Below are 12,627 nucleotides of genomic sequence, written 5' to 3' on the forward strand. Positions count from 1 at the left end.
ACATAAAACTTAACCAGGCAACGCCGACGCCGACAACTGCTCAAGTGATGACAATAACTCATCATTTTTTTTCAAAAAATCAGATGAGCTAAAAATCACATATCATTTTGTGACCTTGACCTTGAACTAAGAGACCTCTGTCATAAGAGTGAAACATTTCTCAATATGGTTAACATTTGTGTAAAATTATTTTCAAATCCTTTGATAAATGGAATGGACTAGACAAGAAACACCTTTGACTTCTAAGTGTGACCTTGACCTTGGAGCTAGGGGTCTGGGTCTTGCACATAACACATCGTCTCATTATGGTAAACATTTATGCCAAGTTGTTTCAAAATGCCTTCATGGATGGCAGAGTTTTTAACCGGACATGAAAAACAGACCATGTTAACCTTTGACCTCTAAGTGTGACCTTGAACTTGGAACTAGGGGTCTGGGTCTTGCACATGACACGTCACTTCATTATAGTGAACAGTTATGCCAAGTTATTTCAAAATCCCTTTATGGATGGAAGAGTTACAGCCCGGACAAGAATTTACCGGACGCACACACGGACGGACGGACAGTGCGATTTTAATATGCCCCCAAAGTTGAACTGATACTAAGAAACAGTAAAAGATTTGACTGTATAGAGCAATGTTCCAGCTTTTATGATGAAAGAAGACTGCAGATGATTATTTAAGAGCATGAATATAATATCAGTGTGGGAGATGGGACTCAAGGTAGAGCAACTGATCTTTTTACACGCTAGCTACTGTAAAATCATTAAAATTTGCTGGTGACTAATTTTTGTAGATTTCATTGTTTCATGCATCCTCAAAATTAAATCCTAACAAATAGATACTATACCCATTCTTTTTAACTTTAAGTCTGCTGGCAGCAAGTGATTCTGCCTTTGTGACCAGTGCAGACCAAAATGAACCTGCACATACCTGCAGGTTGATCTTGATCTGTACTGTTCACTGTTTAGTCAGTAAAGTTTACTGTTCACTGTTTAGTCAGTAAAGTTTCAGTTAACACCCCTTTGAATAACAAGTGATACTGCCTAAACTGATGATAGACAAGTCCATTTTTGAAATTAAGCACTGGGTAAAGGTTAATATATTTATAAGCTGAAATCAACTAATTCATATCTGGAAAAATTAGCCTATTTTTGCCACAACCATGAAATTTAATGCCCACGAAACTAAAAATGATTCCACAGAATTTAGATTACCTCATCATATGAAAATATTCTCCATCCCTAGTTGAGTTTAGAACAAACAGCAATGAGGAACAAGTAATCTAAAATCCAACATCCATAGCTACTTTAAGCAACAGTAACCCCTGAGTAGGGTATGCATAACAAGAGCTGTCACAGGAGACAGCGCGCTCGACTATTTCAATGCTGGATAGTGAAACTGGGCACATTTGACGAAGCTGGAGCTGTCACTGGAGTGTTTAATGATGTGGATGAAATATTGAATAATAGCTTGAGTCTGTGTCAAAAGTATTAAGTAATAAGAGAGATAAGGATCAAGTGTATCAAAACATTAAATATTAAGTATAATTCTTAGCAAAAAGGGGGCATAATTCATGAAATATTCGTGCACCAATGATGCACCTTGTGTCATGCTGAATCAAATCCATTTTGTGATAACTTGAGATACAGTGAAAAAACATTAAAATAAACCTTTAACTCTAAGTAAAAGGGGCATAATTCATGAAGAATTGGTGCCAGAGTTATGGACCTTGCGTCATATGATGTGGGTGGTAAGGTGAAACAAATATTTTAAGTTTGAATCAAATCCATTCAGTAATAACTGAGTTAGAGTGAAAGTGCACCAAAACTTTAACCTGAAATTATAAGTAAAAAGGGGGAATAATTCATGAAATATTGGTGCAAGAGTCATGGCCCTTGTGTCATACGATGTGAGTGAAAATGTTGAACTTGAATATCATCTCGCATGAAATGTTCTGGTTTTCTCAAAAAAACAAAAGCTGTCACTAATGGTGACAAATGCCCCCGCAGCACCTTGACTTTTGACCTGGTGACCCCAAAGTCAGTAGGGGTCGTGTTCTCAATAAGTACTATCAGCATGTGAAGTTTGAAGGTCCTGGGTGCAGTGGTTCACGAGTAAAGTGCCTTCATGCAAGAAGTTAACGTTGTGACGAACGAACGAACGAACGAACTAAGGAACGGACGGACAGTTGAAAACTAATATGCCTCCCTTTGGGGGCATAAAAACAACAAGAGCTCCACCAAGCGGGGCAATAAACGCCCCAAGGGTTACATCAGAGGATGGGAGCAAAATTTAAAGAACTTGACTGTTGAAGCCCAAAGAACAGGAACAACAAAGGGAAGAAATTAAAAAAAAAAAAAAATCGAAGTCCACAAAAAATCCTTACCAGGTACAGGTATGTCAAAATACACCTAAAAATTGGAGGTACCATCCATCTTGTACCACAGAAAAGTGGTCTCGTTTTTTCCCTATGGCCAATAATAAAATTTTTCAAAATAAGCTATTTATAGTAACATAAAAGGGAAGCAATTCAAAAAAAAAATATTGTAAGTGAACAAAAAAGAAAAGGGATCTGCCAAATAAAACCAAGAGCACTGCAATGCAGAGCAATATACACAAAGCAAAGTCATATATGACCTTTAACCCTTAAGTGTGACCTTAAAGCAAGTCATCTGAAATATGCACTCTATGTGGTGAACATTTGTGCTTTTCTTTGAAAACCTTCAGGCAGTTCAAGAGTTACAGAGCGGACATGAAACACACTGATATGACCTTTGGCCCCTAAATGTTTTGGATGTCACGTTTCCAGATCAATATAATACACGAGCTTATATTAAAATATTTTACAGACTTGACAGGAAAAGATCAATGTTGACTTGACAGGAAAAGATCAATGTTGACATTTGACCTTCAATTGTGACCTTGACCTTTGAGCTAGGGGTCTGGGTATTGCACAAATTATTGTCTCATTATAAGGAACATTTGTGTCAAGTAATACTAAAATCCCTTATTGGATGAAGTTATCAACCAAACAGGAAAAAAAAACTAATGAACTTCGACCTCCAACTGTGACCTTGACCTTTGAGTTAGAGATATGGGCGTTACGCAAAACACCTTGTCCCATTATGGGGAACATTTGTGTCAAGTAATATTAAAATCCCTCACTGATGACAGTTACTGACCAGACAAAAAAAACAAGAGCTGTCGGAGGACAGCAACGCTCGACTATTCAACAGCCTTGTCGCTTGAATGAATACAGAAGTCGAAAAAGGGACATAATTTAGTAAAAAAGCAAAATAGGGTTATGGAACCTGCATAGTGCTTATCAGCTCATGACAGTGGACAAGTGTGTGAAGTTTCAATCCATTCCCATTAGTGGGTACTGAGATACCAGCTTACATGTAGGAATTTAACCAAAAACTCCTAAGTTGAAAAAGGGGCATAATTTTGTAAAATGCGAAGTTGAGTTATTGACCCTTTGCAGTGCATGTCAAATCATGACAGTGAATAAGTGTGTGAAGTTTCAATCCATTCCAATTAGAGAGTACTGAGATACCAGCTTACATACAAAAACCTTAACCAAATAATTCTAAGTCGAAAAAGGGGCATAATTTTGTAAAAAAGCAAAATAGAGTTATGGAACCTATGCAATGTAAGTCAGTTTATCACAGTAAATAAGTGTGTGAAGTTTCAATCCATTCCCACAAGTGGTTACTGAGATACCAGCTTACATACAAAACCTTAACCAAATAATTCTAAGTCGAAAAAGGGGCATAATTTTGTAAAAAAGCAAAATAGAGTTATGGAACCTGTGCAATGTAAGTCAGTTTATCACAGTGAATAAGTGTGTGAAGTTTCAATCCATTCCTACAAGTGGTTGCTGAGATACCAGCTTACATACAAAACTTAACCAAATCGGGACGCGGACGCGGACGCCGACGCATGGGCGAGTCCAATAGCTCTACTATTCTATGAATAGTCGAGCTAACAACACTACTGACCTTTGATCTCTAATTGTGACCTTGACCTTTGATATAAGTATGACCTTGAAATTTGAGATAGGAACCCGGGTACTGCGCCTGACACATTATTTTACTTTGGGGAACATTTGAGCCAAGTAATATTAAAATCCCTTTAAGGATTGTTGGGCTACAGACCGGACAGGAAATTGACCTTTGACCTCCCAGTGTGACCTTGACCTTTGGGCTAGGGGTCCAGCTTTTGTGCATGACATGTCATCCTATCCAGGGAAATATTTGTGCCAGCTAATATATAAGTGTTATTTTGCATAACAAAAACACCCTTTTGACCTTTTAACTCCAAATGTGACCTTGACCTTTCAGGCAGGGTTCTGGGTTGTGCATGCCATGTTATCTGTTTATGGGGAACATTTGTGCCAAGTAATACTGTATTCCCTTGATGGAGTTCTGGACCAGACACAAAACAGACCCTGTTCATGCCATGTTAACATCTGACTGCTAAGTGTGACCTTGACATTCAACATAGGGGTCTGATAGTTCATTAACACAAGGAAGACCCTCCCCTACAATGCAGGAACCATCTTTAGATAGAAATGAATCACCATTTCTTTGCAGTTTTCGCTGTTTCAGACACAGAGCATGTACAGTTTTGTGAAAGGAAACAAACATGCTGGTCTTGAAATACTCATGAAAATGGAAACTATCAGGCTTGTCTTGTTGCTGTTTATGCCAAAGGGAACAAACATGCTTGTCTTGTTGATTGTTTTATTTAAATATGCCAATGGAAACTAGCAAGGTTGTCTTGATGCTGTTAGACTACAAACTTGAATTTTACAGGAAACAAACATACCTGTCCTGTTGCTGTTAGACAACAAACTTTAATTTAAATGAAACTAGAGGCTGTATTTCATGAAAAGTATTTGTCTCCCACCACTTACTAAACAGGAATTGTAAAATGCCAAAAGTCAAGAACCATAACTCCTGGGAAAATCACTGAACCATAACATTCAAACAAAACAGACAACTAGGCTTGCCAGCTGTAACTCCTGTGAAGTTTGGTGGAATTCCAACCTGTGGTAAGGAGCAGTAGCACAGATCTAAGAATTTGACAAATCAAGGGTCAAGGTTCCACTTAAAATCATTTAATCAGAACATGGGGATAATATGCACAACTACACTTCACACTTACCACATATGAGGTTTGGTGAAATTGAGCCTAACTGTTTACAACAAGTAGTTTAAAACACAATAAAATGTGACAAATCAAGGGCCATAACTTTGCTGAAAATCACTGAACTGGATCATGCCAATAATATGTATAACTAGGCTTGACACGGATAACTGCTGTAAGGTTTGGTGGAAATCTGCCCAAAGGTCTAAGTGAAGTTGCCAAAATATCATAATATTTGACAAATAAAGGGCCTGGCAATGATCACTTTTATGAAAGCAGTTGCCCAGACAAGGTAAAGTATAGCAAATCAAGGGCAATAACTCCAATGAAAATATCTGAACCAGAACATGCCTAAAATATGCACAATGAGGCTCGGCACCAACCACTCCTGTCAGATTTTGTGGAAATCAGCCAAATATTAGAGCTGCTTTTGAGAAAAGTGCATGTCTCCTACAACTGCCTAATCATCCGAATAGTAGTATATGAGTCAACCATGCACCAAGACCTTAACTGCCTATCATCTGACAGGCATAAATGATCCATATACTACTATTCACATTAGTTGTATATGGGTCCTTTATGTCCCCAAGACCTTAGCGATTTTTGGTAATTCAAGGGCTATAATTCCTAAGTGCCTTGGCCAATTTGGCTAGTTATCGAACTTGGCCGAGGACTTATTGGCAAACACATTTTGTTCAAGTTTGGTGAAGATCGGATGAGAAATGTTCGACTTACTGAGTGTGGACAGGATTTGTGACAGACACATACACAGACAGGATTAAATCAATATGTCTCCCACAACACTGTGTGGTGGGAGGCATAAATATATGAGAAGTGGCCAAAATGTCATAAAATTTTATGAATCAAGGGCCATAACTTGGCTGAAAATGAGCAAACCAGAAAATGCCATCAATATGCAGAATGACACTTCAACTGATCTCTCCTTTAAAGTTACGTGGATCTCCGCCTAAAAATAAAAGAGAAGTGGCCAAAACATGATAAAATTTGATGAATGAAGGGCTATATCTACACTGAAAATCATCTGTTAAACATACTTTTCTTGTTGCTGTTTCATCTGATGATGATATTCTTTCTCATTCCGTTTCACTTCCTCCTGTATCGCCGTCTGCATCTCCTTACTTCCCAGACCATAGCGGCTCTTCATCTCCTCCCTGAAATACAGAATACAGTCAGACCCCTATAATGTGACCAGTGTCAATACCAAACAAACAGTCTGTTTAGCAGCCTATATGGTTAAAAGGGAATTATTTCCACTTGAAAGAACTTAATAATATTTTGGACCAAGACAACTGCTAATTTTAAAGTGATTTTCACTTTTAAAGGATTTCAGTTGAGAGGGTTTTCATACCATACCTCTATAGAGTAACACTACAGTGAAGTCCTACTTTTGTTCATTGCACAAATACTGTTGCTCTGAAGACTCGAAAAGATTCTCACTGACTGAAGAAAGGTATTTGTTCTTCAAAGGTACCCCTTACAACATTTTTACTGTACAATCAAACCTGTCTAAGTAACCAGTCAAGGGAAAAAGTAAAAGTAGCCTTTTAAAACAGGTTGTGCATTTATACAGGACGTAACTGGGAAATAGCAGTTGTTGATGCTTAGGACAAGTGGCTGCTTAATGTAGATGGCTGTATTTAGTGCAAATGAACAAATTCAAATTTTCTCAGAAAACATTCGTATCATTCAGAGGTCAAATTTACTACTTACTGCACAATCTAACTTAAGGTATTAGATACATAATAGTGTACCTCCTTTTGAAGAGTATTCAATTCCTATAATAAGCCTATTTTGACTTCAATTTTCAAGGGGGCATAGGTTCAAGCCCCACTGGGACGAAACTGTTTTTCCTTATGTTCCTTTTTTTTCTAGTAAGTTTTTACTTTTTTTCAAGACTTATTACTGATTTACTGTACAAAATTGGAATTTTTTTATTTTGATAAGCCATTTCTTGCTGTTCTTTAGAATAACTTAAACAATCAATATGACAGGGGTTGCCCTTTAAAGAGATATAATGGAAAAACCTTGTTACAGATAATATGAAACAATTAATAGGATCTTCTTGAGGCAAACTTTTTACCAAGGATTTGGAATTTTATGTTCATTTAACAGTGATGTTGTCAGACTCTGTTATCAGTCTTTCATTTCTACAGCAATACATTGTGTTTAACTTTTTTACCCTTTCTCAAACAAATAAAATACAATGCAAAGTATGATTTCTGCTAGATAAGTTTTATTAATAACAATTCTTTTGATACATTTCTTACACGGATTTAGTTCAAAGTTCTTTAAGCCTTTCAATAAATAGCAAAAAATAATACAGTGAGTAAAACTCCAAGATATGACACAATATTTGACTAAATTAAACAAGAAATGTGGAAATTCCCCTTTAAACATTGTATCATCCTGTCATGTCCTGTTATACATATCTCACTGCATCCAGCCATGCTTTTCAGAAGTACAGGTATAACATGAAGTTCACTCATAAAATGGAAAAGCTTAGCTTTGTAGTGGCCCGTTGTCGATTTAATTTCGTGAAAATAGTTACTTTAAAAGTATTTTGAACTTTTAGAAAGTTCCTTCAAATGCAATTTTATAACACGAGGATTTGCTTGATTTTACCAGAAATATTTATCGACGCTCATCGATTACAACATGTCAGATGGCTGCTCCTCTTTACAGGTATAATCAGCACAAAAATAGTATATCTGATCCTAAATCTGGTACAAAATTACTGTTTTTTAGACTAATTAATTTATGGTGAATCCTGAAACAAATCCTATTGATTTTAAGACATCAGTCTCCACATCTCATTCATGTAAAATTACGAATTTGAGATAAGAGCCTATTAAAGGAGCAACTGGTACTATTTTTCATATCCTTGGTATGTGACCTGGGATGGAATCCATGCCCTTCCAGCTCTACCATTAGACAAACTTAGCTCACTGAAAGTGAAATTGTGTGCCATGATAGCTCAGTGGTAGAGCGTTTGCCTCCGGATCGAGAGCTCTGGAGTTTGAGCCCCACTGGAGAGAGAGAGCCAGAGAGGTCACAGTTAGACAGAGTAGCTGGTTCAGTGAAGAGAATTTATTCCTGAAGGATAGCTCTTTAGATGACGATAATGCATTGCAGCTGGTCCTACACAGAGAATTTATTCTTGAGAGAGTGCTTTGATATTACAATTAAGCACAACTGCTGATCCGATGAAAAGAATTTATTCCTTGGCGGGAACATTTTTATCAATTTTTTTTTCTCCACAACCAAGATTATCAGACTTTATTGTAGATTTTCATATAAAGTTCCTAACGTAATATGGTCCTGCCGAGGCAGGCCGAAAACAAACTGAAGCTGTAGATTATGGTACACATAATGCAACAAGCTAGCTCTTTAGAAAATATATCAACACACATTCCTCACACCAGGTATAACGCCATTAATTATTAACCATGTTTTTTAATTTTTGGTAACATTTACCCTGACCCAAATGACCTATGCAATTCCAAACTTTGTCTTTATGCAAGCTACCTACACACCAACAAGTAACAAGTAACTGCCCACTTCTCCACATGTACCAGAGGCAGAGGATGAAATGATACCAAGTTTCATTGCAATCAGTCATTCCTAACTCAAGCTAATGAGTGGAAACCAAAAGTCTGCTGCTGCCCATACGCTCAACAACTTTTGCCAATCTAACAATTAGGTTATTTGAAAACATAGGTAAAAGTATATCAGAAACATATTTCTGCAAATCTAAAAATTCTTGAAAAAGTGTATATATTATAAATATGAACAAAAAGTGAGACTGGGGTACACAAACCTATGTTCTTGTTCTCTGGAGGCCAGCAAGCTCTGTAAAGATTGAATCTGAGTTTTCTGGCTGTCACAGGTATTCTTTAGTAAGTCAACTTCCCTGCTGAGGGCTGCACTCTTCATCAATGCTTCCTGTAGCTTCTTATGCTGAAATGTTCAAACGTAACGTAAAACAACAATTGCTCCAAATTGCTCCAAGTCCCAAGGAGATGAGCAAACCACATGTGTTATCTAAGGTTTTGAGTGACCCAAAGATAAAACAAGAGCTGTCCGTAAGACTTCCAGTGCTCGACTATTTGAACCATTGTCCCAGAAGCAGGAATATACCAGAAGCAGTGAGGTTGATAATTGACCTAGAAAAAGAAAAAATAAGTTTCAAATCTATATGCCTTTAAGTATTAGCTGTATGTACTTGCATGCAAAACTTTAACCAGGATTTTCTAAATTCAAAAGGGGGCATAATTTGACCAAAATGCATGTAAGAGTTATGGGACTGGACGCTATCAACTAGTTTCATAACCCCGAGGACACATGTGAAGTTTCAATTCAATATCTGCATTAGTTTTGGAGGTAGAAATTTGCAAAACTTTAACCAGGATTTTCTTAGTCCAAAAGGAGGCATAACTTGACCAAAATGCAGGTCAGAGTTATGGGACTTGATACTATCATCTAGTTTCATAAACGCAAAGACGCATATGAAGTTTCAATTCTATGTCTGCATTAGTTTTGGAGCTAGTAACTTGCATTTAAAACTTTAACCAGGATTTTCTAAGTCCATAAGGGAGCATAATTTGGCCTAAATACATGTCAGAATTATGGGACTTGACCCAGTGAGATTGGTAAATTGACCTTGAAAAAGAAAAAATAAGTTTCAAAGCTATATGCCTTTAAATGATAGCCATATGCACTTGCATGCAAAACTTTAACCAAGGTGTGACGCCGAAGCCGACGCCAGGGTGAGTAGAATAGCTAGATTTCTTTGAATAATCGAGTTAAAAATATATGGAAAATGGCAGGTTACCAAATGAACTGCGTGACTATGCCTGCTGGAGCCATCAATGCTCATGGGGAGATGTCTTTCAATGTACTGCAGATTACATGTTTTATTTTCATTCAAGCACTTCAACTTTTCAATATGTTGGCTTTAACACAGGTTATATAGTATGAGATGTAAACAATTGCAAAGTGAGTGTCTATTCTTATTTTAACCCACTCTGTTTTCCTATCAAACAAAGAAGACTGTAAATGTGACATTACTGTGCAACAAAATCTCTGCACACTCTAATTCCCTCATCCAAAACTCCGAACAATGATATTACTCAATGACAAAATCACTGTATTAGGACATATTAATTCTTAAGGTAGTTCTGCACGTTTGATAAACTGGATCAAAGTGATGGCGTAACGCCATTTTCCCAGAAAACGTAGAATAAAGACTGGATTCGGCGTATGGAAACGAAAATCATTTTATGAATTAATCGCAACCTGTGAGTAAATTTATTACAATGGCACTGTTGCCATATTTCTATAGTCAAAATATGATATTAAAACATAAATAAGGGTCATCTACTCTGCATGACCAATCATCCTATGAAGTTTCAACATTCTGGGTCAAGTGGTTCTCAAGTTATTGATCGGAAATGGTTTTCCACGTTCAGGCTCCTGTGACCTTGACCTTTAATAGAGTGACCCCAAAATCAATAGGGGTCATCTACTCTGCATGATTAATCATCGTATGAAGTTTCAACATTCTGAGTCAGGTGGTTCTCAAGTTATTGATCGGAAATGGTTTTCCATGTTCAGGCCCCTGTGGCCTTGATGCAATGACCCCAAAAACAAAAGGGGTCGTCTACTACATAAGCCCTGCCACCTTATGAAGTTTGAAGGTTCTAGGTCATATGGTTCTCCAGTTATTGATTGGAAATGGAGTGTAACGGATGGACGGATAGGGGTGGAAAGACATAATGACAGTCAATTAACTATCATTGTTTTTCTGAATTCTGCATCAGTACAAGCTGGTTCTCAGCAAGTAACAAATAACTGCCCACTTCTCCACAGGAACCAGAGGCAGAAGATGAAATGATATCTGGGTAAACTATCACCCTAGTGCAAAAAGTGGATAAATGCATTAATGTAAAGAACAAGGCAGTCTGAAAGACAGCTAAATCCCCCGCCACTGCTATGGATAGTGAAAGGGTAAACCTTTTTTTTAGCTGTGGCCTTAACCTTGAACTGACATAGCTGTCTCATGAATTCTGCACAACGTCTTGATGAGGTGATCATTTAACCTAAGTTTCATGAAAATCCTTCAAGGGGTTTAGGAGATACAGAGCTGAAACCTTTGACCTTCAGTTGTGACCTTGACCTTGAGTTGACATGGCTGACTCATGAGTTCTTGATGAGGTGATCATTTGACCCAAGTTTGATGAAAATCCTTCAAGGGGTTTAGGAGATACAGAGTGGACACCAAATGGAAGGCTCAAACCTTTTATCCTTAGTTGTGACCTTGACCTTGAGCTGGCATGGTTGACTCATAATTTCTGCACATCGTTCTGATGAGGTAATCATTTGACCCGTGTTTTATAAAATTCCTTCAAGGGGTTTAGGAGATATAGAGCGGACACGAAATGGAAGGCTCAAACCTTTGACCTTCAGTTGTGACCTTGACCTTGAGCCGACATGGCTGACTCATAAGTTCTGCACATCACCTTGATGAGGTGATCATTTGACCCAAGTTTGATGAAAATCCTTCAAAGGGATGAGGAGATATAGAGCGGACACAAAATGGAAGGCTCAAACCTTTGACCCTAAGTTGTGACCTTGACCTTGAGCCGGCATGACTGACTCATAGGTTCTGCACATCGTCTTGATGAGGTGATCATTTGACCCAAGTTTTATAAAATTCCTTCAAGGGGTTTAAGAGATATAGAGCGGACACAAAATGGAAGGCTCAAACCTTTGACCCCGAGTTGTGACCTTGACCTTGAGCTGGCATGGCTGACTCATGGGTTCTGCACATCATCTTGATGAGGTGATCATTTGACCCAAGTTTTATAAAATTCCTTCAAGGGGTTTAGGAGATATAGAGCGGACACAAAATGGCAGGCTCAAACATTTGACCTTGAGTTGTGACCTTGACCTTGAACCAACAAGGCTGACTCATGGGTTCTGCACGTCGTCTTGATGAGGTGATCATTTGACCCAAGTTTGATGAAAATCCTTCAAGGGGTTTAGGAAATATGGAGCGGACACGAAAGTGTTACGGACGGAAGGACGGACGGAAGGAAGGATGGACAGACGGACGCACGCACCATTCCTATAATCCCTCCGCCACGGCGGGGGATTAATAACTTATCCACTATTTGCACTGAGATAACAAAAATGCTTACATCATGTGCTTGCTGTTTCATTTTTTCCCTCTCCTCTTTTGAGGCCATTTCCTCCATCTGTCTGATAGCCTTTGTCTGTTCCTCCTGGACACGTCTACTCTTTGATAAATGTTCTACGGCCTCTTGAAGCTGTTCCTGCAGTAAAAAAGTAATATAATTTGAATAGAGTGCAAATATTTGAACATATCTGCTCTCTGGTAAATACTCTACAGTCTCCTTAAGCTTTTGTTGTGGTTATTAAGTAACAACAATTA

General features: G+C 37.9%; 1 protein-coding gene across 1 annotated transcript in view; it reads right to left on the reverse strand.

Annotated features, from left to right (window-relative positions):
- The window catches only part of LOC123548496 (leucine-rich repeat and coiled-coil domain-containing protein 1-like), a 373,147-nt gene that overhangs the window by 145,329 nt on the left and 215,191 nt on the right, over positions 1-12,627 (reverse strand). Inside the window, exons 13-15 of the mRNA XM_045335795.2 lie at positions 12,374-12,508; positions 8,992-9,131; positions 6,209-6,325 (exon numbers count right to left, since the gene is read on the reverse strand). Coding sequence (XP_045191730.2) covers positions 6,209-6,325; positions 8,992-9,131; positions 12,374-12,508 — 392 coding nt within the window. The remainder of the gene's footprint in view (positions 1-6,208; positions 6,326-8,991; positions 9,132-12,373; positions 12,509-12,627) is intronic.

This window comes from Mercenaria mercenaria, chromosome 6, assembly GCF_021730395.1.
Source record: "Mercenaria mercenaria strain notata chromosome 6, MADL_Memer_1, whole genome shotgun sequence".
In the NCBI taxonomy this organism is placed as follows: domain Eukaryota; kingdom Metazoa; phylum Mollusca; class Bivalvia; order Venerida; family Veneridae; genus Mercenaria; species Mercenaria mercenaria.